General features: G+C 42.8%; 1 protein-coding gene across 1 annotated transcript in view; it reads right to left on the bottom strand.

The window, feature by feature from the left end:
* The window catches only part of PLEKHM3 (pleckstrin homology domain containing, family M, member 3), a 73,351-nt gene that overhangs the window by 16,835 nt on the left and 29,412 nt on the right, over positions 1-27,104 (bottom strand). Inside the window, exons 4-5 of the mRNA XM_009878373.1 lie at positions 23,125-23,318; positions 11,853-11,916 (exon numbers count right to left, since the gene is read on the bottom strand). Of these exons, the coding sequence (XP_009876675.1) occupies positions 11,853-11,916; positions 23,125-23,318 (258 nt within the window). The remainder of the gene's footprint in view (positions 1-11,852; positions 11,917-23,124; positions 23,319-27,104) is intronic.

Below are 27,104 nucleotides of genomic sequence, written 5' to 3'. Positions count from 1 at the left end.
AGGAAGACAGAGAAGGTGAAAGGTAGCAGGGGCTATAGTACAAACTGAAATCCCTTCAGATACGTCACATTAATATGATCATCAGGGCAATGTACCACCAGTCAAAGTTTAACTACTTGTTAGGAAGGCTGCTGGTCCCTAGAGGTTTCCTGATCCTTCTATCCAAAGACTGGAAGTCACTCATAGCTCCCTCGCTCTGCAAGACGATGTTTTCAGAAGCAAGTGAGCTGGTGGAAGTCCACCTCTGAAAGTCGCCAGTCCTAGCCTTGCCCCTAAACCTCCTCCTCCCATCCAGCACAGTAGAGGGGGTCCAAAACCCCAGCACATTACACACAGCAGAGAGAAGTCAAGTCACTCTGTCTTCCCTTTTCGGTCAACAAAGTCTCCTTGTATAAGAACACACTTAGCAGCATGAAGTAGGGTTGCACAAACTAGTCCCACGGGAAAGCAATGTAGCGAGTACAGTGTTGCAATATATATGTTTTCATATTAACAACCAAACTAGCAAAGTGGCCACGGTAACAGTGGCAGAATTTCTCATCTTTGCTCAGAGTTCCAACCCAGAGAGGTGGTAACCTAAACTCAAAGCTTGTAGCAACTTTTTGTTTGGAAAACAGAACAAGATAAAAAAACAAAAAAAGCATGAAAAAAACCTAGTATAAAATTAGTTAAGAGTTTGTTCCAGTCGCTGATAGTTGTTCAAATTAGAAAAGACATAATAGAAGTCTCTGACTGGATGTCACTGAACAGCAATCAAATATTGATTGTCTAAGCATGGAAGTCCTCTCCAAACTCAGACTGTGCCGTTCTCACAGAGGTAATATTACAAGGGCTTTAGCAGGAAATAGAGGGGGGATGTGTGGAAACAGAAGGACAAATGAGTCAGTTGTAATCCACTATTGCTTCAAATAATGCTTCTATAGCCTTCTGCCCACCTGTTAGACCAGGTCCACAGAAATACCCAACATTTGCGTCACGGCCACATGAATCAACACTGAAATCTATCAAAGGTGATTCCCTTTCTGGACAGGAGAGAAAAAACAGTACAGGTTTCAGACATTTCTCAGGGCAGTGTGTGTTTGTTTTGAGGGCAGGGCTCCTGTCAGCAATGCTAGCTAAGAAGTAAACGGCAAGGAGTAAGAACTCCATCCCTGCAAGAGTCTACTTTGTGAATTTGATTAAGGGTCATCAAATCTCCTACCAACTTCTGAAAGTGCTGGAGAATGAACTGTTGAAAGATATTTTAACAGAAGTTGTCCAGAATCTAAGAGAACAAAGAGAAATCTACCCGAATCTGTATATTCTGCCAGTTCTGACACAAGGGACAGCCAATAACCACAGGCATCACGTAGCAGCATGTCTAGGAACACCATCACTTCACTGAGGCTAAGTCATCAGGGAATAAACACGGAGAAGGGAGCTAGGAATGTCCTCAACTCTCCTGAATCCCCAGACCTGGACCTATAACGTCCTCATGCATCAGAAGCACAGGAGGAAACCTTGGTTGTTTTCCTCACAGAGGAGCATCTGCTGCTACTGCTCTGCTTAAGAGGCCCACCACCAGGATTTATTATTCCAGGTGAAGTGGTGAAAATACTGTAAAACTCAGGTTCTGTATCACTGCCACTGTGAGACAAGCTAAATTTGCCAATGGCTTTGTGACTGCACCCTTGTAAATCAGCTTGTTAATCATTATATCCACAGAGGTGATAAAGTTGTTTTATAAGCCAACACTGAAGCAGTAACATTAACTACTCATGTAGGGGCTGGTCTATTTCCCCACAGATAACATTTATTAGAAGGCATTCCTTATAAAGACACAGGTTTGCCTCGTAACCGTCTGGAGCACAAGCAATCTGTTCCGCTTACTCCTCCAGTCTGATTTACGTCAGACACACGCGACGCCTGGAGAGGATGGGTTAAGGTACATGAAAATCCTAAAACACCTTATAATCATAGAATTGTGTGGGTTGGAAAAGGCCTTTAAGATCAGCAAGTCCAACCGTTAACCTGGCAATGCAAAGTGCACCTTGAACTACAGGTTCAAATCTCAAATCTCTCCTCCTGACCTCTCAGGCCTCTCCTCCTGACAGAATAAAATTTATGATTATTTCTCAAGGCCAGATACACAGTTTATCTGAAACAGACACAGACAGAATTTGCCAGGAGGCACTGACGCAATGCAGAAGAGACATGAGAAGGCCAAGAGGCACTGAGAAAATAGGAGTGATAGACATGAAGCTCATTTGCCAATTATATACACTGAAGGCATAGAAAGTACTTTAATTATTGGGATTAGTGTCACAAGCATGTCTGGCAGAAGGAAGCTATCTGAAGGAGCAGTCAATAATCATGCACAGCTTTCCACCACCCTCTAAAGACAAGGTTACTGCCTCTTCTCACTTGTTTTCTTTCTACCTCTCCAGTCTGAATCAAGCCTTTTGCTGACAAGCTCAGAGGTAAGTCCCAGCTTCACCCAGACTTCATCGTACTGGAAAGAGAGTGCTTCCCAGACTGAACGAAAGAGAAAACAGAATCTCCTGAACAGAGAGTTACCACTGTGCTCACTACCCTCCAAATTCCACTGCTGGAAGCTTTGTGGAGGAGGACTAGAAACTCTGTAATATTTCTTCACTTCCAGGACAGACGAGAAATATGCCTTTGAAAGAAATATCACTGATACAAAAAACAGGGATAAAGCAAACATCTCTAGAAACCTCCAGTTTCTTCCTCACTCTGCAGCACAATCAAATGACACATCACTGCCTGATTTGCCTTAAAACTGATCACCACAGAGATCCCACAACTCTCTAGTGCTCAAAACAGCTGGGAAGTTAGTCCTAATGCCTGGCTCAGATTTCTTTTGCTATAGTCAATCATCATTGCTTCACAGTCTACCTCATACCCTTACATTGCACAATCTGTTTCAGAAATCATTTTTTTACACATTTTCTTCTCTATCACAGCTGATCTCTGTCACGATCTGGGAAGAGCAAAAGTCGATAAGGGTACAGGAAAAGCTACAATGGTTGCCTTTACCAGTTTGCTAACTGGAGAGCAAACAGGTACTTTCCGCATTAGTTAAGCATGGAGATTGAGCATTAAAGCACAAAGGGTAAATGGAACACCTGCCCTGTGACTGAGTTCAGCGGGGTTGAGTTTTCTGTGATGAAAACGTGGCCTTGGAGACAAGCATGTTACAATACGCTTAGCTAAGGATAATGCAAGCTGCAAAGAAAAGAAAGGGAAAACTTATTCCCTGGCTGGGAAGTTCATAGTCATTTACATCTAGGGAACAGACAATGCTCAGGGACTGCTAATTTCCTTAAGGATTTTTCCCTTCCATGTGCCAGATTCTTAACACTGCGAATTCTTGTTACAATTTCAATGCACAATTAATCTTTAGTTCAGAGGAAAGGGAAATGGAAGGAGGAAGGATGATCATGAGGTAAAAGCCCTAGGGAGGCAGATCTCAGCTCTGCCCCATCTTTTGTGCAACATACTGGTCTGGTCAGCTTTCCTTGCTCCATTTTGACTCCCAGTCACCTCTTACAGATTGCTTCCCTTGTTTATTTAAATTGCAAGTGAATTAAGGGAAGAACCCCTCACGAACACTACAGTCAGTCCCTACGCATTGCTATAAAACAATTTTTATAAAAGAAAACAGCAGTAACTTCAGGAAAGCCCCATCTTCTGCTGCTACAGTTACAATCCCAGCTCCCAACAGTGAGCGTGATATCACCCCATCCTCTCCTCACCCCTTCACAGCCTTTGCAGGTCCCTGGCTGTCCCAAGGCCTGTTCAGCCTGCAGTACAGGTAGCAGCAGGGTGGACAGGAGTGGGTGAGGCCAGGGACTCCGTTCGTCTGCTGCTGACACCAAGGCAAAGGTGCTGGCTCTGACATACACAACATCGTTTTGCCATCGCTGGCCTTGACACAGACAGAGCAACGTCAGACAGCCACATGCTGTGCTGTGCCAACTCATGACCCACACAGGGCAGAGAACATCCCGAAAGGAAACCTGGCAATAAACACTGCAAAGGAAAAAAAAAAACAAACAAAAAAAGCCCCACGAAACCAACCACCACATAAATCTAACTGAAGCAGAAATGAGGGAGAATTTGAATAGATAAAAATCACAAGCTCCCTTTGACTTCCTTGCACTAGGCACTTTGCACTGAGCGCAGAGCTGTTTGCTTTCGTGGTCCTTCCGAAACAGACCACTCAACATGCAGCACTTTAATTTGGTATTAAAGTGATATTCCACAGATCGGCCACTAACTATAACAGGCACAGGGAAGAGGAGGAAAACCAAAACAAGGTCAAGAGCAAATGCTGCTCAACAGCGACAAGTGCATACAGACAGGGGACAAGGCAAAGACGGAGTTTTACGTTGGCTGGGGCAGAGGAACAAGCTGGTGACAGTCCCAGTGAATTTATAACAGGAGGCAAGAGGACGACAAGGTCTCTCCGAGCCCTCCCCCACTCCTCTCATGGAAAGGAAGAAAAGCTTAAAATTTCAGCAGCTGATACAAGTGAGGAAGAGATGGAATTGTCTCCGTATAAACAACATGCCCGGAAATTATTTGTGCCAGCTTCCCCGCCAGCCCTGCAACAAGACTCCAGCCCCACGACTTCTGCCTTCACGCTCACTGTGTTTCAATTGTATTTCCTCCTTTCTCCTTCCCTCAAGGTTTCCAAGCAGCTACATGTCAATTTTGTCACACCCCAAGTCCTCCTAATCTTGTTGTGGCGATGAATTATAGGTTGTTTTAAGAAACAGGTATTCAAGCAAAGGTTAAAGGCTGTTTTAATCAAACAAGGTTGAAAGAGTACCAGGAATTTAGCTGGTAGAAAACAGAAAGCACTTTCTTTAGCTTAAAAACATACGTGACTCGAAATACACACAAGCAAATATGCACTCAGGCAGAGAGTATGTCCGTACTTTCTTCTTTCTTGGCTTTTTTCTCCCCTAAGATTAAGCAGGCAATTGCATGCAGAGATATTAACTGACTCTACATGCCCACTGAGGTAAGATGTTATTTCATGAGTGATATTACAAAATTTGAAACATTCCTGCCTTGCACAGAACTTGATCAGGGCATTTTTAGGAGGAGTCCTCTGAAGGATTTTTGAACAAGAAAGCAATACACCAAGAAAATGGCTAGGGTTACTATGAAAAAAACTCTGTGAGTACAAAGTATATTTTTTTAAAAAATTACTTTAAAAGTTTTCTTCTCTCATCTAAGCAGATAGCCCTGAGATGCTATTTTGTTTCCTCAAGAAATTTGGTTTCTTGGTATGCTATTCCTTAAGACTTGTCCAGCTGCCTCTCCTGCATAGAAATTTATGTGAAGTACAACGATGAGGTTAGAGCCCAATCTTTCACACTGTTAACCCTGATCTCCAGTACTGGCTCTTTCATTCCGCAAGCAAAAAAAAGAACACAAGAAAGCTGGTGAGCGCAAAGGACTAGAAAGGGGGTAGCTTACATTGCTACTGCCTCTTACAGGGGTTGAAAAAATTAAAATACGTCTGGAGTTCTCAACTCGGAAGCTCCTGCAAGCCACTGGCACCACTGCTGGGTTATTTTAAACAGAGTTTCATTCTGAAAAGCCACAATTACCCCAAGAGGCTTAGATTAAATACATGTACTTTTGCATGTGAGTATATAATAAGCCCTGTTGAAAGTTGTTTTCAAGCAGAGCAAAATACAGTTCTGCCATTAAAAATATCTATTAACAATCTTGCTATATCTCCACACTTCGCCTCCAGGACTTTAACACACCTAACTCGGAAGAATTTCTCTTCCTGGCTGCCACTGGCCAAAATGCTCCCAGTCAGTTCTTCCCCATGAGTGTGGCCACCTCTGCCACACTCTCCACCTGACCGCGAACCATTCTGAACGACGGCAACTCCGTTCCCCAGCAGAGCTGCGGTGCAAAAGAAACACTGGAAAGATGATTGTCATTGCCACTAATTGCAAGCAGAGCTGTCAGCACTTTGGGGAATTGTACACACACCTGGACTATCAGCTATCCTGAAGTTTCCTGTTCTGCTGCAAGTGCTAGTAAACTCCAGGGAGTGACAGAAATGAGTGATAAGGGAGCCATAGCTACAAGAAAGAATACAAGCTGTTTAATTGCTGTTTAGCTATCAGACCTTTTAACATTTAGGGAAATGTATATTGTATGTTTTTCGCACTATTTTCATATTCTTCCGCCAATACCATTACCACAGTCATATAGGCACAGGTTGTAAAGCAAGGACATAAAGATGGCTATTAGCATTATGTCGTTAGAGTCCAAGATGTATGTTTATATAGTTCAAGTACATAATTATCCAAGCGCCTTAAAATCTTAATGTATTTAAATCGCATAACATATCTTAAATAAGTCAGAGGGACTACCCTTCCAAAGTGCTGGTTTCCCTCTTCTGAACTTAGGATGTCTATTTTAAAAATATACATAGTAAAGTGAGACCCATTTTACCTTGATCCCATTAGAAATTACTTGTTCTGTGTGTCAGAGAAAGCCTGCAGCAGCCCTGGGAAGACAGTCCAGATCTCATGTGCCTTAGGACGAGAACTGGATCACTGTACAAATTAACAGTGTGTATGTCTCTCACTTGCCCACACAACTACCTGTTTCTCTCTTCCTCCTACCAAATATTTAAGAAAAGGGGCTGTATCTGGCACATCATTTAAAACCCACCACCGTTTTAAACCATCTCTACTCCAAGCAGTATCTTCCAGCCTGTGCTCAGCTGAAAACTGTAGCAACACACTGCAGGAGTTGTATCTTTGTCCCAAATGCTGTGTCAATCCTTGGCGGGGAGGCCAGGGATGTAGATCAATGTTTTCACTACAGTGCGGAACTCTCAACGATGGCAGCTATGGCACTGATGTGTCTGGCATTTTGCTGCCCTGGCTGAGCACAGAGAACTCCCAGAGAGAACTGCAACAAACAAATCTTCATCCATCTCAGCACAGCCAGGCCTGCCAAAACTGCAATTGTCCTCCTCATTCACCACCTCCTGCCCCTCAAGCAAAAAGAAAGGGCTTGCCTAAACCTAAAAGGACCTGCTGTACAGCTACCTGAGCAAACCTCTTGGGTAAATAAAAGTTTAAGCTGATAGAGCTTATATTGAATCACTGAATGAAACAAGTGACAGGAAAAGACTTTCCATTGATATAACTGAGATGCGTGCACCTAGCCCAGTAACACTTCTACAACTAGAATAAGCACAGAGTGTGTTAGCCAAACCCCAGACCTGTTAATCAATATGGCCACCTGCACACTACTGGCTTTCCGCAGCACAGGCAGAGGGGTTAGATGCCACACCTCACTCCTTTAAGGGGTGAATCAAAGGAACTGCTGGGCAAGGACACTGTCACTGATGGGCCTGGAAGTCATCAGGCTGTATGATCCCATCTCCTCCTCTATTTCAGTCTGGGAAAATACAGGGAGGACCCGAATTTGCCATTGGAAAAGGAGGTCTGAGGAAAGTAGAGCATCAGTTAAAAGCCTGGAAGTATGATTAAGACTTAACAATTTCTTTGTTCTTCTAAAGCTTCCTAATCCTGATCTAACGATACACTAGGCTCAAGTTAGATGGAACTTTTGTTTCACTGAAGTTCATTTTTTATTCCCCACATTTTTGTTAGGGAACTTTGTATATGCAAAATCTTTAACAGAAACATTAAGATTTTCGTATTGGGAATAATTCCATTAGATCAACTCTCCATCTAGTCCAAAACCCTATCAGACATAGCAATCAGTAGTATATATGTCAGAGAAGGATGAAATAATTGATCTGCCTATCAACAGGGAAGACATTTTCCTAATCCCCTCACTAAATAATACACCTATTCTGAAACCTTATAATCTCTTTATTTTACGTAGTATAACTGTGGACATTCTCACTATGAATACCTAATCCTCTCAAAGATTATAAACTTCTGGCCTCAGTAATATTACCGTGGCATTAAGTTCCTCATACTCGCTGTGTGTTCTGCAAAGAAGCAATTCCTTTAGGAATTTTTATGTACATCTCACATTCACTGTATGACCTGTGCTGAATTATTGTGAGAACAAGGCTCTCCTGGCCATCCTTTTTTACCACTGTTCTTCACATTGTTTATAGATTCATCTACACATAGACAGTCAGCAAAGTCGATGTGAAGCAAATGCATATTTTAATCAAATTTTAACTGATTAGTTTACCTACAATGTTAAAATGGATAAATTATACTACATTAAATCCCTGTATGGACATACACATTCAGAATGAAAATGGCCTTAATACAATTTAGCACACTTTGCTTCCAAAAGTAAATGGGCATAAACTGAATGAAAGCCACTTATATTTTGAATAACAGTATTTACAGTGATTCAATGTAATTCAAGTCATCATTTTAAATTCCCATATTTTGTCACTTCAATATTTTTTCCTGAGTGTTCCCACCTAAGCAAGTCTTCAAATCACCACCTTTTTATATTTCTTCTTTCACTCACAATTTCCATCCCTGACATCCAGTTATTTTTGCCATTACATGGATCGTTTTTATTTTACCATATTGGGGTAGTATAACCAGGATAAAATAATTGCCATGGTTAGGAGTGTTTCTACAGTAAAGACTATCACTGCAATAATCTTTGTGCACTTGTATATCCTTGCTATTTAACATAAAAAACAGGTAAAACATTAGTTAACCTCTCTGTGTCAATTAAGCACCTGAATTTTGAGCTCATGACACTTCAGGTATTTTACTTTAAAAGCTCCTGTTAATAAGAAACTTAGTCTAAGTAGAAGATTTATTTTTCCTAAGAAATGCAACAGTCCTGTCTGAGTCAGCTTCTGCCCAGATTGCTGTTTAGCAGTGCAAAAGGTGTTAGCCTCACCAAAAGCAGCCCAATAGGCACACAAAATGAATGGATAATTTTTAACTCCAGCCTGCATGAACTGTGCCCACATGTCCACAAAACCAGTGATACGTTCATTAGTAATGTCAGCAGAGAACATCTCCTGCAGGTTTAGGGTGAAGCCACCCTGGACTGTGACTGCACTATCAGGGACTATACTGCAGATAAATAAGATTAATCTGTTTTCCAGCGGTGTTACAGGTGACGCAGGGCAGATTTCTCTGGGCAGATGACGCCAGAGAGAGTTGGAAAGGAAAGTAGGCATAGCCAATGGGGCAGAATAGGCAAGCTGTCACACTTCGTGTTTCTGCTTGTTAAATCCGAATGCGCCTAATTAATTGTCTCATCTGCTAATACCTCCAAAGACAATGACAGGAGGATTCCAAGAATATGTAACCCACGGGAACACTCACAGATAGACTTGCTGTAAACTTTAGTATAGTCCCTGGAGTCCTGGTCTGCTGGGGTACATATGTGCATTTGTATTTACTTTAAACAATCATCACATACAAATCAAGACCATCGCTTGCTGCCTCTTTGGTTAAAGGTCAGGCCTTCTCACATCTGCACTAAGAGCACTTGTTAATAAGTAAAGCACTAGCAAAACCACTACCTCATCAGGATTTAGTAAGTTTCCAAAATTAAGGACATTTTGTTTCAATTTTACCCACTCCGCTTTTAACCTCACAGTTAAAAGTTTTCCCCAGCAGAGCCCTGACCAAAGAGGTCCAAATGACAACCATCCCCAGACCATCAGATAGCTCAATACCTACTCTGCCACTCCAAGGTCTAGGCATCAAGCTCTGCTAAGCCTCGAAAGTGATTTAAACCAGATTTCATTTTAGAACAGTATTATATGCTGCTTCATTGACTAGTAAACAGGCATTTCAACTTTTTTGCACCTAAAAAGAGATCCTCATACCACATTTTTGAAACTCAACTGCTTGGTAGGAAACAATCCATGGGATCATAAAGAGAACTTGGCTAGGAAACAAATCAGAATTGAGCTGGGAGTAACCAGGGTAAAGGTTGCTTATATCTGCAGATTACCCCTCTCTGCTTTTCTAATTCACTCACCATGCATTATCTTTCCATTAATCTTTAATAAACCTTCTAGTTAATTCCCCAGACACACACAATCCATATGACAGCAGGATACAGCGCAAAAGCAGCTCATGGATATAAGAAAATAGGCAGCAGAGGAATCAAAGGAGGGGAAAGTTTTAGGATAATACCAAACTCGCAGGTCAGTAGAAAATGATGAGCAACCAGAGGAAGCAGTGGTAAGGGGCAAACGAGGGAGGAGGCAGGGGCTGTAAGGGTATTAGTGCTTCTCCGGCTGTTGGATTAATTTTCTCAACAGGGCCCTCCCCTTTGCACTCAGGTTTCACTTTGACAAAAGCAGGCAATCCAATTTCAAACTTGGAGCCTGTGTGTGAGAAACCCTCTCCAAGGTGACAAGGATATACCTAGATTACAAGGTAAATGCAATTTCATCCACCCCAGTAGAAACAGTAATCAAATTATGTTGCCTCTAAATATGATAAGTTTGGGGCTCGGGCCCTCAGGGGAAGAGAAGGTGTCTTGCAAACACAAACACAAAGAAACACGCTAAAGGGAACTGCTAAATCAACGGATGAATTGTGACTTCTACCCTCCCTCCCTCCCTCCCTCCCACAGGGTGTTTGATAAGCTGCTGATTGCTTTAAAACATCTACTACCAATGTTAGGAACTGATTAAGCAACTTACAAAGCACTGGGGGCTAACAGACAGGCCCACCTGGGAGACTGCAGCTCTGCAGTTAAGTAGCTTGCTTTTTCATGGCTTGATTATTAAAGATGAGATAGCAGAACATGCTGAAAAGATGTGGAAACAGTTTTAGACCTCAGATGACTGGCCTTTTTGTTTTATATATGGAATCAATTCTACTCTGCGACTTCACCAGCCAACAAAAGCCACGTTTCCTGCAGTTCTGTAGTCTCCAGCTCCGAGGGACATCTGAACTATCTCAACCTAAATGTGTTAACTGAACGTCCAGGACCGACTATGCCACCCATTATCCTGCAAAAAAAAGGCACCACTAGGCAAGGGAAATATCAGTGGAAGAAGCTTAAATAATGGTTTTACATGTCACTGGCCATGGCATTAGAGTGTGAACACAGACGTGCTCAGGTCAGCCAGGGCTTACCTCACTGCTTCGTCCATCGTGCATCTGAGCACTGTAGCACATTCACCTTAGATTCTCTACCCCCTCTTTTCAGCTCCTTTTGCCAAATTCTCATTGTTTAGTCCAGTACATAACAAAATTCTGTTGTTCAGGCAGATGTACAGCACGTTGCTCACTCAGTTCAATCAAAATGAATGCAAAGACATGTTTTGCTGGCATATCACCTCTTCTGAGGTCACACCTGCCACAGTAACACTGCGTGGCTTAACTCTGTTTAGCAGGCTTGCTGAGGTGTTTTGGTGTGTTTTTGCTATTTTTACCCCTCTTGTGGTAATGCCTAGCAGACTTTGTAAATAAGCATGTTGCACTAGAGACTGTAAAAAAATCATAAATTCCTAAATAACTGTTCTTTCAGGCAAAGAAATAAATACTACTTGTCACCTGCAGGCTGAGCCTTAAATGAATCTTCACTGATCAGGTGAAAAAATTCTCACAGTAAAGCTCTCTTTGCAGACTACAGGTTTTTTCGTGGCCTCTTTACCATCCCATATCAACAACACGGATGCTCTAGGCTTTCTCTCTCTCATCCCTAATCAATGCCCCTGTTAAGCCATTTTTATATTAAACTATAAACCACAGAGATGGTTTGGAAGTAAAGTTATTTATGCTACAATTAGCTAGAAGGGGGAATGTACAATTAGCACTGAAGATGTGAACAGGCTTGATACGGAACAGGTGGAATGAGTTGAAGAAACTTACCTGCTGAAGGTCTGCGAGAGAATAAAGATGGATTTGCTGGAGAAGATACTCTCTGGGAAAGATCCTGGAAAATACAGAAATGGATGCGTGTCACACCTTTTGACTGCGAAACTCAAAGATTTCCTCTCTCCGCCAAGACTGCAGAACAATGAGCTTGTCAGGAACTGGAATTATGTCACCCTTTAAACACCAGCTACTTTTACAGCACTCCTCACAGGCTCACTTCCACAGTAAGAATGAAGTGTTGTGCCAGGGTCATTCTCCAGCTGGCAGGTGAGTGCCATGACATTTACAGACTTTGAAAACTCATCCTGAGCACAGAAAATGTTTCTTTAAACAATTAACCCAGGAATATAAAACTAATAACTCAAACTACACATTAGAAGTATTTCTTTCTTTTTTTTCGTACAAGATTCCTGGTCTCCTAGAAAGCTGTAAGAGTTCATTTCAGATGTGATTTATGATTTTGTAACTGAAACAACTACATTGGGAAAAATGTCACGCAGACACTGTTCTTCCAACATAAAGCTGATTGATAGCGATTCCTTTTTGCATACAGAAATGTATGTATTGGTATAGATTTTATAACAGCTTATTTGACAAAGGCATATTCTCCTTACATAAACCAAGGCTTTAGGCAAGACCATTGACTATCCACTGACAGTCCTGCTCAGTAATGCTAAAATACAGAATCCTGAACTAAGAAGAGATGTCCTAATTAGAGTGACTTGCAGTAAAATGAAAAACTGGGTTAAAGTAACATTACAGACAAATATGGACCTTGTAAAGGTAAGTGTATTAGCAAGTAAAGTCTATTAAAACCTCTGTAACTGCCATAAAGGCATCAGGAAGATAGAAAGTGCATCTAATTAAAATGTCTATCTTTGTGTGCATATACAGAGAAACAACCAGCCAATTAGCTTTATGGTGAACTCAGTTCCCACACTGCAAACTGAAGAACGTAAGAAATAACGGAAGCGCCTCGGTTCATTCTATTCCATTGGTCATCTTAAACAACTTTCTTAAACTGTTGCTTTCAAAGCTGTACTAGGACTTTTGACTGCTGTTGAGAGAGGTACAAAGACACACTCCTTCTGTACTTTTGAAAAAAATCTAAGATTCACAGGTGTGGGAGAGGAAGAGTCCTGCAAGCAAGGCACTGACAACTGGGCACTGCCAATCTTAGGGCTCTCGTCTGGTGCTGGGCTGTGCCCTTGCTCCTTCTGACTCACCAAGCACATCCCCTTTACCTACCTAATTCTCAACATTTTTCCCTTTCAGTTCTGTCGGCTATACCGTAACTCCTATCAGATATGAACTTGTGTCAGTGGCTCTGTTGCATCATACCTTCACAGTACGTTTGGCACAATATCAAAAACCACCAGAAAATAGTCAAAATCCAGGTATTAGACAATATACGATACTGGGATTCCTCATCTGCATGTAGCAGATCTATTAAAATTGACTGCTAAGGAGTCAAGTCTGAACAGCATTTTGAAGCCATTAGTATTTTTCAACTCTGATAGAATTTCATTAAAATTTCCCCATCGCTCTCCCCTGATCACACTGGCAGGCACTAAACAGTGCAGTAGCTTTGCCAGGAACTGTATAATTTGCTGATGTCCTTACAGCACACTAAGGAAAATAATTAGCTAATGAAAGATTTCCTTTTTCAGGAAATAATCTGAAGAGCCCATAAGGCAGAAACTGTCAATGACTAATATCTATGACTAACATCACGTTCCCCTGCCTTCAAGGACTGCGTTTTATTTCCTGCAAATTTTAACTCCTAATAAAAAGTGTGCAGACGAAAAGCGAAGTCACGACCGAAGGACTCCCTCTCAGCCAGCACAAGCCCTGGTGGCAGTTGCCCACTCCCTGTACCCGTCACGCTCCTCAAGACAGGTTAGTTTGCAGCAGCAGCTCTGCAGAGCCAGCATCTAAAACTCTCCTCCCTTCCAAATCTATTTCCAGGAAAAGAAGTAGGCACTGCCCTCCCAGTCTTATGCAAGACACATATACACAAGCACATACCTGGCACTCAAGTGAGAAGAGTGTTTATTTCCATTGCTATGGAAACTGAGGCATTAAAAAACCCTGGGTAAGTAAGGCTGGTCCAGCTTCAGATTTGCAGTCCCTCCATTGACGCAAAAGAAAAATCTCAGTTTGGTTGTGATAGGTCACAGAAAAACAGCTGAGCAGCCAGAGCTTGCATATACGACAGTATTTACATAATTTCTCATGAAGCAAGCGGACCAGTTCCTGTACGGTTCCCAACACACGTGGAGGTGCAGAACACTCCCTTGACACCTGCCCACATAACCAAAGGTGAAGAGCACACAGCTCCATGAGTGTGAAACCACTGAAACTGTCGAAAAGCAGGCAGCTCAGTGCCTGATCATTTTAAACATAAATGCTCACCACCGTGGTGAGCTGAGCGGCTGTTTTAAGAACACATCTTGCTGTGCTGCACGTCTGCAATTAAGATCTCCAGAAAACTTCTGTGAGTCCCGTTTGGACAGAAGAAAGAACATCCAACAGCCACCTGAATAAAACTTGTGAAGCCACCTCCCCAAAATGCATCTGTTTATCTATTTATTGCCAGTTTTGCCAGCCTTTAGTGGGTATGAAAGGAGAGCATAAGAGGCATCAGCATATCAAACATATTTTAAAAAAAACTCATTAGAAAATGCAGGCAAATCCACACAGGCCAAGTAGTCCAGTGAGAACAAAAATGAATGACGGCCAGTCTCCAACAACTTGCTTGTCTGCACATGTTCTAGGGGGCACACAGGGCTAACTCAGAGCCTCTTGCTTCTCGACCCAGACACTTCCTCTCACAAAACTAGTAGGAAAATTGTGTCTTTGCCATCTCCATGCCTTTGCCAGCTGCAACTGAAATTGGTCAAAGAAAGGCAGCTTCAGGAGAGTGCAGCAGGCGAGATGGGGCTCGGTCAAACAGCATGCCTTTGCGTTAGCATCCAGACAAAGTACTATATGGCACCCAAGTCAATTTAAAATCTAAAAATCTGACACAGCCCACAGAGCACGCTAAGATAACTACTCTCAGAAACATTTCACTAGAAAATACATATTTACTTTCTGCACTGAGGCAGAGCTTTAAGCATGCTTAGGTTAATATAAGGCCTCAATCCAAAAAGACCAAAATACGTACTTGCATTTTATTTTTCTCTTGATATAAAGGTCCTTTACAAACACCAAATAGGAAATCTCTGATAAGTTATTTGAAAACAAAATAGAAGATGTCAGTTTTGTAAATCTTCTGATCAATGCCCTATAACAAATTGGGTTTGTGGTTTTTTTTATTTAAGCTGGTCAGTTCAATAAACATTCGATAACAGTGTGCTTTCAGTCACAGGAAAAAAAGCCAGACAGAGGTCAAAAGCAAGATGTTAAGTCTCATCACAATAAAAATGCAAACCTCTGCTGCTTGAGAATGTGACCTGTGACCCTTGAGAGGCAACTGGTATCGAGTGCATGTCCCACTAAAAGCACCTCCTAAGCTCTCACAGTTTGGCAACTCCCGGACCAGTTTCACCATCGATGCAAAGCAGAGCAGCTGTGAGTCACAGGATTGCTGTGCTGCAAACCCTGGCTACCAGTCAGGGTTAAGCCTGCGATGAACAAACCAAGTTCAATGCTAAGCAGCCCTCTGGCTTTGCCAGTTCCTGTGAACAATGAAATCCAAAGTCCTACTGGTCAAAGCTCTCTAGAAGTGCTCTATTGCTATGTGCTAGGAAAAAAAGCAATTAATGCAAGCAGGAAAGAAACCCACCATCAGGGACTTCCAGTCCAACTAAAAGAGAGAAATGAGCATTCTCAGCTTGTGATTATTACTCTTACTTTGTAATCTAAAGCACAACATTCAGGCAAGATAGAACCAGAAATTTCATCCCTTCCCTTTCGGATGATCTTATCAGGTAAGTATTTGCACAAACAAAGGTTATCTTTCAGTGTCCTCCTGCAAACAGAACCACTGATAAGACTTTGCTTTTTGCATTTGGACAAAGTGTGTAGTCACAGTGCTTTGTTAGCACTAAATAATTGCTGTGCATTTAAAGCCTGTTTATCATCAGCTTGGGTAATTTTTCTCCAATGGGTTAAATACCCTGACAGCTCTGCTAAAGCTACAACCAATTAATCTGCCCACGCCTGACACTGTAACGTAAGCGCAAACGTGATAAGCAGAGGGAAAGCTTCTTTTTGCAGCAGAACCAAAAGAAATCAAGTTAGCTGGCAGGGGGGCACAACCAGGTCTCTTCTATACCAAAAAGCCTGTTGAAACCTGGATGGCAGGGGGAGGGGAAGCTGGCACCACGATTTCATGTGCCGACCAGGAGTGTCTTGTTTGACCAGGTTGAGAGTTGTATGACTGAGCTCTGACTCATGGGAGACGCAGATGCACCAGCCGAGCGCGGCAGCCACATCCACACGTCCTCTCCACCTCTCCGCAGGAAGCTGCGACGCCCACAGTTGGCACAGCCCACCGGGCACCAAGTCCATTTCCGCAGCCAGCACAGCTCACACCCCAACACTGCCACTTTTGCCACCACCCATTTACGTTTAAGCTCCTGCGCCACGCTACGAGCTAAAGCAGTTGAGAGGCAAGCACACGCTGAGGACTGCTGTTCCCGTATTTATTTTGGTCCCCTAGACAAGGGGTATAAGAGGACCTGTGAAGAACTCTTCCTCCTTTGCAGACCTATGAAGCAGCACCACCAGCACCTGCAGCTGTATGTGCAGCACACTGGCAGGAATCGCACGGGCTCTGATCTCATCAACAGGAGCTCACGTTTTTCAGAGTGATTATTTGATTTAAAAAGTACAGAGAGATATCAGAGAATTGTTGGTTATCCCAAATATATGTGGCAGGGTAAATAACATCTCTTGCTGAGTTTTCTCTTCCAATTCATTTGACATGGAATCTGTTTGTTTCATTATTTTATTCAGGCCTTTGATTTTGTATTTCCTGGGAAATCTCAGCTCCTGGAAGTATGCTGGGAGAGAAGAACTCCAACTTTCCAGCCAAAAAAATGTTATTCAAGGAAGTGGGGCTCTTGGAAACCTGGCAATTCGAAGGCCTAAAGGTAGTAAGTTCATGAAATTAAAACAAAACCAAACATCACTTATTTATTTCATTCTTGTGGTACTATTAACGATTTTTTCTGATTCACTGGGGTTAGCTAAAAAAAGCTTTTGTGAACCATTTCACATTTTTGAGATACGAACATTTTTCTGGTAATATTCTGGGAGCAGCCATTCCTAAATAGCATCAGCCCACACTGCCCATAAACATGTTAGAACAGTTACTATAATCAACCATCTGCAATCATGAACCAATATATAAACTTTCAACTAAAATGCAGTTACACTGATCCTCTCTGTTCTGTGGTTACTTGAGCAAGGTCACAGTAACATTGCGAAAGACAAGAATTACTACAGATCAAACTCAAGAATCAAGTACCGCTGTTACTGAAAGCAGGATGCAGAGAAATCAAAATAGCTTAGATCCTCCTATCAACTTGAAATTGTTTTTGTCAGGCAGTTTTGAGTCCTTGCATTTTGGTTTTATATCCCTGATACAAAACCACAGGGATATAAACAGCGCAAGTCATATTTAACATGGTGTCCACACCTAATAGGAAGCTTTTTGTAAAAGTTATTATGGCTTTTTAAAGCAATCTAGTCTCAAAAGGTGAATGGAAACTACAATTTTGAAAGGTGTCTAATATTGCTGATTTACTTGACAAGCAGATGCGTGTGTGCTCCTAGACTGGAAAATGCTAACATGAACTGAAAGACCCACCTGTCCCCTGGAAAACTCATCACATACACCTTGACATGCTCCTCAGCTGGATGCTTACTACGGTAGAGCATTGGCTTGTGCTTTTAACCTTTCCTTGGCTTGAACAGACTGCAGTACCGCCTCCACCTTGGCTGCTCTGGCACACACCTTGTTGCTCCAGCTGTTTGTTACCCCTAGCTGACAAGAAAGCTCAAAGTCCAGCTTAATGCCATCTTCCTGTTCTGGCCAAAAGCTTTTTAAGAAGTTAACTTGCAAGGACACTGTATGCACAGTTACTTCTTCAGAAAGACACGAGTTGAAGCAAAGAGGTGGTGTGTTCGTAAGAGCTCCAGCAACAGGCATGCTTTATGCCAGCTGCCGCAATGACTGCACATGTGCAGGATCTACATAAACCAAAAATGGCTCATGCATATTTCTCTGAATTTTTCTCACCTTTCCTCGCTTTGGGGTGTTGTTTTGTCTTAATGCTGAATCCTCCCTGAATACCCAGCTACCCTGTTTGAAGGAGTGTCTCTCTCACCCTCCTTCCAATCAGCCAGGTACCAAATTTTCTTCTTCTGTTGATTTTACCATTAGTCAGAGCTCCAAGTGCTATGAAACCACATCCTTCTGTTCCTTTCCTGCTCATTCTTCTTGCAGTCTACCGCTTTCACAAGTTGTGTCTTTGTTCTACTGCTTTGGGATTTTCCACTCTCCAAAAAGCCTACCCATTGCAAAGAAAATGGAGAAAACTTGTCTCCTTCGACAGTCGGGACATGACTTAATGACCTTCTGTTGTCCTTGGTCTGAAAGATGACATAGCCCCAGCTTCACATACGTGCAGTATTTGGTGGTATAGTGATTGCATAAGATCAATCAGGATTCCTGTGATGTGTTTAGACAGGTTCCCCAATTGCCACACAAATATTTTGAAAGTAACCTACTCCTGTGTCAGAAGTGATATGTCTAAGACCTCACTGTAGGAAGTGACAGGAGTCTATTGTTCAGCATAACTGAATTTGGGCTTGTTTCACATCGTGCTGACAGACTGGCTGGCTCAGCCAGGACCACACGTCCGCGGCACTGGAGGTGTACCTTTAACCTCCTGCTGCAACAGCAAGCTCTAATTTGGTCTTCTTGTAAGATGCTAAGTAATGCATCCAGCGCTGGAGTTTTGCTAGGGTAAAACCACTGTATTGCTGTTCTGGAGCTGACAGACAAATGTTACCAGACGGAGATGAGTTACAAGAGGGAAATTTTTCCATAGAGCTTCTCACCATCATTTAGAAGATTTACTTACAAAGTGAGGACACTGCAGCAAGCACTAAAGCATAGGGGAATGTGCTGCAGAACACTTACCTTGTGTCACTGCCATCTGACTAAAGTAACTGGGCTAAAAACACCTGATCCCAAGTTTAGGTGTATAGCTGAGAAAGCAGAGAGCCCAGAGAGAGCTCCATGGTTGACCTGGGTTAGCCTGCCCTACAGTAGACATGAAGGTGCCTGAAGACTCCTCAGAAAACCATTCTGATAGTTCCTTGACCTGAAGAACCTCCAACTATGACAAGAACAGAGGAAAAGAGGCTGTGGCATGCACACTGTTAGTGTGTCTTATGCCTAGAGACAAAGAAAGAAAGCAAAACCAGAATAAAACTTGCGTCATTCAGCACGGCTTCACAGAATGACCTCATTTTTTAACGGACTTGGAGATTCTCGCTCTTCCCTAGCGATCCATTTCATTGACCCTGTCTTGTTCACCTGTGCCATTCATTCGTCACGCATCATCCCACAACCCACAGGCTGTGGTGGGATCCGTACAGCTCCGCTTGCACTTGGCTCTAGGTTTTGGTCCTGTATGCTTCTGCCTGAACAGCATCCACACAAGCAAGGCAACCAAAACAAGCGAGAACTTGTTGAGTAAAGACATTTGAGGCAAATTACGTCTGTTGCAATACTGAGGTGACAGCCACAGCAAACTAGGCATAACAACTTCCCTTGTAAAACAAGGAGCTCAGCAACAGGCCGAGTCTGAGCTGGCTAAGCTCGGAGGAACGCCGCTGAAGGTGAAGGGCCTTACTTAGCCTCACAGCCAGATCTCGCTTCCTTTATTTTTTTCCCTTGCAAATACAAGAAGATATTAGAATCCGGTGGAGCAACAGGTGAGAGCAAATCATTATAACTGACGACTACTTTTGTTGTGAGCCTTCTAGCTACCTTTAGGATTTATTCTGCTTCTTTTCCTTTCTTCCTTTTTTTCTTCCTTTCTTTTTACTTACTCACTTCTTCACAGTTCACAGTGTGGTTCAGCCCTGAGTTCTCTGCTAGATGCCAGGTTTCAGAGTTCCCAAAGGACCTATCTATGCACACGAAGCATTATAAATAACGTTTCCACATTTAAGCCAACTGGATCCTGAGCTAACCTGGTTTATAGCCATCTGGAATTCTTCAGAAAAAGTGACTTGTAAGCATTGTAAACAGTTTTGTCTTCCCAGAGGACACCAAGACTTTCCAACTTCATTGCCATCTTCATTTTGTGATCTGGGTTCAAGAGCAAGGTATAGATTTAAAGAAGATGGTAATGCAAATAATATTAATAAAAGAAACCTCAGAGTGATCTGCTTTTCCCTAATAAGGCAGGCTCTATCAGTGTCCCAAAGGCAGCAAGGTGCCAATACAATTAATCAGTCTGTTTTTAGTTCTCCCTAGACAGCAATAGTAACAGTTTGTTTCAGTCTGTTTATATGGGTCTGACAGGTCTTCAAGATGTTGTGTTCGCTTTCTTGTGATTAATAGTCATCCACATACTAAGGTGAAGACCAAGCAGGAGAAGAATGTTTTTAGAGCAGGACAGATAACTGGATTCTCTCCCCCAGCCTTTCATTTCTAACTAGGAAACAGTACTAAATTTAGGAATGCTGCCTCACTGTACTGTTAAACTCCTCCTTTTCTTGCAGTGTGCCCATGTGATGAGCCAAAGGGAAATTTAAACCATCTATTTTCTCAGTTTACTTTTCAGCTGTGCTCTATAAAGCAATCACATTGACAGTGAATGTCTGCACACTGCGACACTGCATGCAGAAAGCAAAGCCATTGCGACCACTTTTGAGCAAAGAATAACTCCTTCTGGGAAAAGAACTTTTCTTCCTTTCCACCTCTGTCAGACTCTGGGGGACCAACCGAGCACCAAACTCATCCCGACAGAGACTCCAGAGACCAAGGAGGAGCTGGACGCTAAGGTGTGTTTTGTACATTCCTTCCCACCAAACTGGAGAGGCTTCCCTTGTAGAAAAAAAATGACTTCTTGGGCTGGGGTCCTCCTCTCCACCACAGACAGCTTTATCGAAGACAGTGTGAAGGAACGAAGGAACCCTTAGATAAGAAAAGGGAGCATTTGGATTATTTTGCAGTCCCCTGCTGCCATTCTGGGTATTTCATTTTCACACACAGAGGCTTTTCTCTCTCCTCCCTGCCCCAAGAAAAGACCATGCACACATTTCTGTACTAATTTTTGTCCATTCTCTCTTCTCTGCATTTCCTCAGCATTTGTCATCTCATTCTTTCTGGGGGTAGGTTTTTGGTCTCTCTCTTTGCCCTGGTTTCTTCATTAACTCTTAATTTCCTGAGATCCCTTCACTCTTTGACTCTCCTCCTTCTCCTGGCTTTCTCTCATCCCTTTGTCTCTAGACCATTGACTTCTCTACTCAGGCCTCCTTTGATCTCCCTTCTTTCATTCTCTTACCCAAGTCCATTCAGTCTTGTGCCTCCTCCTGTCTATTTTAATCAGGGCATTCTTTTCTTCAGCATTAATCAGAAAACATAATTTCTTTTCTCCCACTTTTTCTGAACCACAAGCCTTCACAGATCTTATTCTCCTTTCAGTTTTATTGCAGTTGAAGAGGATAGCATAAAAAAAGTTACTATAGCTAAATGGTAAAAGAGCTCTGCAAGATAATACCATCCTCTAGAATAAAAGGAAAATAATCCTAATTTTTAAAATGCTGTAAACTGCCCTATCAAATAACAGGAATTCAGAGTAAGCCACAAACAGATATTAACACACAATAGCTCTGATGCAAGGACTCAGTAGCGCCCTCCAGAAACCTGTTGCTATAGCCTTCTCTTAGTTATTTCAGGTATTCATCAAAGCAGGGGGCCAGTTAGCTCAGTCAGTTAGAGCGTGGTGCTGATAACACCAAGGTCGCGGGTTCGATCCCTGTTCAGTCCCCAGATGTTGCCTGATCTAGTTGAGAGGCGTCCCTGCCCATGACAGGGAGGTTGTATTAAATGATCTCTAAGGTCCCTTCCAGCCTAGGCCATTCTATGATTCTATGAAAGCAACGACATAGGTTACGTACTGAAGAGCAGACTGCCTCGCTCCTTACCTCGGATAGACATACCAGTGCAGCCTCCTCTCCCTCCCAGAGAATGAATTCAGGTCCCCCATCCCTAAATCACTACGTTCAAAAGACAGTGACCTGCATCATCTGCTTTCTTGCGCTTCAGCAGCTCATGATTCCCCAGCAGTGGCTTTCCTACTTGCAGTCCTCTCTTACTTACAAACTTAGGGGATACAAACACTTACAGATGCATTCACCATCAGGTCAGCTGCATGTGCCTGGAGCCACTCACAGTACAACACAGGCAGAGATACCTGCCTATCTCTTTCAGAGATCCACAATAGAAGTGACTTGGCTATTTTAAGGCTGTAACTATAGCTTAATGGTTTTAAGAAGATTGTTCATTTTTAGCTTGTTGGTAAAATGCAGGAGCAGCTGAACAAACTAGATACAGCACTTCCAAAATGAAGTTCAGTATTCATAAAACAACTGTTTTCACCACAGAAAACTCAACATGAAACACCTTCTGCTGTGCTGTGACCCTGTGTTTTCCAGCAAACAAAATACTCAGCACAGCCGTGTCACAGATGGAAAAGATAGCGGCTGAGCAAGACCACAACTGCTTTGGTGTCACATAAATCATATGCTGGGTCACAACTACCAGGGACTACATCTGGCCTCTGCCTTCTTTGAGATCATATGACAGAAGAGGGCAGAAGCGCTGGACAGGTGGTTGACTCTGGCCTCTCATGCTTTGCCATACTGTGAGGTGCTTCAAAGATCCCAACAGTGGCTACTCCACTGTAATGCCACGGTGGGGAGCATAAGGTATCACATCTGACTGGAACTCCTCATGCACAGTGAAGAAGCCTGAGGAGGAGTAAAAGATCACAATGTGTGATCCCTGGGCTAATCGTTGTTGTCAAGAACAACTTCAGATATCCACACTCTATAAAACCATTTTCTTTGGCAGTAGATAATGCAGCTACCCAGGGAAACCAGGTACAAGCACAACATCTTTCTAAACAGGGAACACCTTCAGAACCAGACTCAAAGAAAAGTGAAAAGGAGAAAAACAACATGACAAGAAAACTACATCCTTGTGCCATATGTTGTCTGTGGTTCTTACCTTCTGCGCAGATCTTCAGCCACTGCTGCTCTGCAGCTGAACAAATAGGCTCGGAGAGATTTTAGCTGTTGTCTCAGGCGGACAACAGTTGCCAGAGGTTCAGCATGCTTATACAACATGGGATTTTCCTGCTGGATGTCAATCAATGGCTCCTCATAAACATATTCCAGGAACTCTTTGGCTTGCTTTGATACCTGAAAAACAAAGCAACTAGTTTAGCTAGGCTTTCCTCCCAAATCTTTTTAAGTAGATCTTGCCCCCTATGATCTGTCAAGTATTCTCTGCATCTGAAAACTTCGCCGGTTACTAATTACAGATTGACAGAGCTGAGAGAGATCCAACCATCTCTGCTTATTGCCAAGTCAAACTTCGTCAAGCCCATCAAAGTTGAGTGTATGAAATAACTATTTATCCAAAGTACAGCAATATTTGCAGACATGTGTGTTTTTACTGCAGGGTTAATATTTTTTTGTTTGTTTGCTGTTTTCCTTTTGGCAAGAAGCAAGTGATTAGGTAAGTGCCAAAGCACAAAATTAGAAAAGGAAACACACACTAAAAATCCAATCACATTGTAATACTCTGGGGTAGAGAACTCCAATGTAAAGTATTGCTCTCATTTGTTTCATGCTCAGTCATTATGATTAAAATAATCAGAAGCATGTCTATCAAATTGTTGGGTTTTTTTAAATATAGGTAAATAAAGTTGAATTTTATGGTGTTTCATTTGCATTAAATTTTTCTTTTTTCATGATAGTGCTCTGTTCTATTTCCGTCTAAGAGCTACTGTAATCTTGATAAGTTAATGTGACTTTCCTTCCTAGTAGAAAAGATACTCCTGTTTCTGAGGTGAGAAGGCCAAATTCCCTCTCATTCCTTATTTCTGCATTTTGTCACAGCTGGAGAAGAGAAGATGGGATTATCTGAAATGAGCTGCAAATCACTTGAAATCATGCTATAGAAATACTATTTGCTTCACAATTCAATTAGTCCTCTTGGACCTTTAAATCACTGTTTACACTGAGTTGAGGGAGGTATGAATTAGGCTAACAAAAGGAGAAAGCCACAGTTTTTTTGAGATTTAGGATGTTATTTCTCTTCTGGTGCTGTAAGGTAGGAAGTAGCAACACACAACCTCAGAAACAGTACCACTTCCAAAATCAGCTCAAGTTACTAGCCACAGGACTCATTAGTTGCTTACGTGGAAAGCTGGCCCCAGATGTAACCTTTTCACAATGCACGGTAAAAATATAACGCCAAGGCCAGCCTTCCCACCAACAACTACTGAGAATATAATGTGTAATTTCAAACACAGCAGACTGTATCTCCACAGGTTTCCCAAGCCCTGAAGCTGTACTAAGTATCTTATCTATTTGTATTAAATATCCCAATTTTTTTTTAATTTTTAATAATACACATATAAGGAATTGTGCTGCTGAATGGAAGCACAGGTAACACATTGTGTAAGGAGCAGCACAGGCAGCTTGGATTCTGTAAAATAAAAGCCTAAAAACCCCAAATACATCAAGTTCTCTAACACTAGTTCATGTTTTATTAGACATTCTAACTGCGGTGCACAGAAGAGACTGCAGTCAAACAACCTGCTTTTACAATCATTAAACTATTTGGCTGTAATATCTCAGCGATCCCCTGACAACTGCTGTACCTACAGTAAATATTATTCCTCTTCCACCAATGGGCAAACTAAGCCATATATTCAGTAATTCCCCAGAAGGCACGTGAATGCTTGGTACAGAGACCACCACCTCCCACCAGGACCTGGAGCCCAGTGATGTCTTTGTAGTCTTACTTTGTTGCTCTTAAACCCCCGCTGAAGCAATGGGCTGCTCATCCACCCGCCCTGCCACCTTGGCAACCAGAGGGCAAGTACCCATACCTGCACACCCTTAGAATCATAGAATCATAGAATTGTCAGGGTTGGAAGGGATCTTAAAGATCATCTAGTTCCAACCCCCCGCCATGGGCAGGGACATCCCCCACTAGATCAGGCTGCTCAGAGCCCCGTCCAGCCTGGCCTTAAAAACTTCCAGGGGTGGGGCTTCCACCCCCTCTCTGGGCAACCTGTGCCAGGGTCTCACCCTCCTCATGGTGAAGAACTTCTTCCTAACGTCCCATCTGAACCAATCCATCTCTAGCTTCAATCCATTCCCTCTAAGTCCTATTGCTATCTGACATCCCAAAAAGCCCCTCAGCACCTTTCTTGTAGGCTCCCTTGAGATACTGGAAGGCCACAGTAAGGTCTCCTCGGAGCCTTCTTTTCTCCAGACTGAACAGCCCCAACTCTCTCAGTCTGTCATCATAGGAGAGGTGCTTCAGCCCTCTGATCATCCTCATGGCCCTTCTCTGGACATGCTTCAGCACATCCGTATCTCTCTTGTGCTGTGGGCTCCAGAACTGGATGCAGTACTCTAGGTAGGGTCTCACAAGAGTGGAGTAGAGTGGGAGGATCACCTCCCTCGACCTGCTGGCCACGCACCTCTTGATGCAGCCCAGGATACAATTGGCTTTCTGGGCTGCAAGTGCACACTGATGGCTCACACTGAGGTTCTCGTCCACCAGTTCCCCCAAGTCCTTTTCTTCAGGGCTGCTCTCAGGCCAGTCACTGCCCAGCCTATATCAGTGCTTGGGATTGCCCCGAAGCAGATGGAGGACCTTGCACTTGTAGTATTGTTATTGTCATTGTTATTGTTTTGTTGTTGTTATTACCAAGTACTACCAAGACACCACATACAGGGCAACCCTCTTTAGGGTACAGAAAAAAAAATAAAAATGCCTGAATTGAGGTCACCTGAGTGACTCTGCAATACATGTGTGCTATGATGACAAAGTATTACCGTGTGGTTCTGGTGCTGCATGGTCTGAATGCCACCTTTGAGGAGAGGAGCAAAGCAAACCTTTCTCTCTCCTTGCCAATGCAATGCACCTGGGGAGTGCTGATCACAGGAAAAGCAGCTTTGCCCAGCGTCACTGGCTGGCAGCTAGGTGTTTGCTACGTGCCAGCGACAGGCACTCAGGTCAGGTAAAACACTAACTCACCTCGACAACCACAGCAAAGTTACGAGAAGCAGAAGCACAGTCATATAATGGGAAGGATCAGGCAGTTGTAATAATTAAGCTTGCTCCCAGCCAATATGGCTAGGACACGTGCTTGCATACTCATGGTCCCCCAGTTTTACCGGGCAGAGAAGACAAGCCTGTTAAGCAAGTCAGAAGGAGTGAGAAGATGCAAAGTTTCAACAGAGTTTTAGCTTTATATATCATACAAGGATGGAAGCTAACATTTCCAGACCATTCTTTTCTAGAGGCTGCAAACTTACAGTTCAGAATTCAATTTACCAGGAGTCGGCCTCCCTTGAGGCCTTCTGGCACAGGGAGCTCATTTCCTGCTGTGTTTGTCCAGCATTTTGTGCCACCTGAACTAAACTCCCAACACTTACTGATTTTTGTGTGCAAACGGGGAAAACAGCTGGCCAAAAAGTAAAAAGAAGAAAGTATGTTCACAAGATGGCCTCTTTTCTTTTCCCTTCACATAAACACATGAAAACACAAATATGGAAACAGGATTGAGAGGAGATAAAAAGGTGAACCGCTTTGGCTGTGACAGAGGAAACATGCCCAACTCCAAAGTCCTTTCAGAGTTTTTATTGCACTCAAGGGAACTTTTCCAACCCATACGCTCTCAGGTGTTAAATGCATTGTTGTTTTTCAAGACCCTGGATATGGAAAGACACAGCTCCAGAGATTTCTACTGCATTTGTTTTTTCATGACCTGTGTTACCAAAAGCAGTCAAGAACCTCTCCATTTGCAATTCTTAATTGACGCAACAGTTTAGTTTACAGCTGCTGCTCATCAGATGTCTAGGAGCCCATGCAACACAAAAGAGAAACATGTCCAATTACACTGCATCATCATAAAAGCTCAGGTCCTAGAGTACCTACTGGTTGCCTGCTTTGCCAGAGAC

This window comes from Apaloderma vittatum, unplaced genomic scaffold (genome assembly GCF_000703405.1).
Source record: "Apaloderma vittatum isolate BGI_N311 unplaced genomic scaffold, ASM70340v1 scaffold6401, whole genome shotgun sequence".
Lineage (NCBI taxonomy): Eukaryota > Metazoa > Chordata > Aves > Trogoniformes > Trogonidae > Apaloderma > Apaloderma vittatum.
Note: the sequence above shows the minus strand (reverse complement) of the source record. Positions and strands in the feature narration are given on the sequence as shown.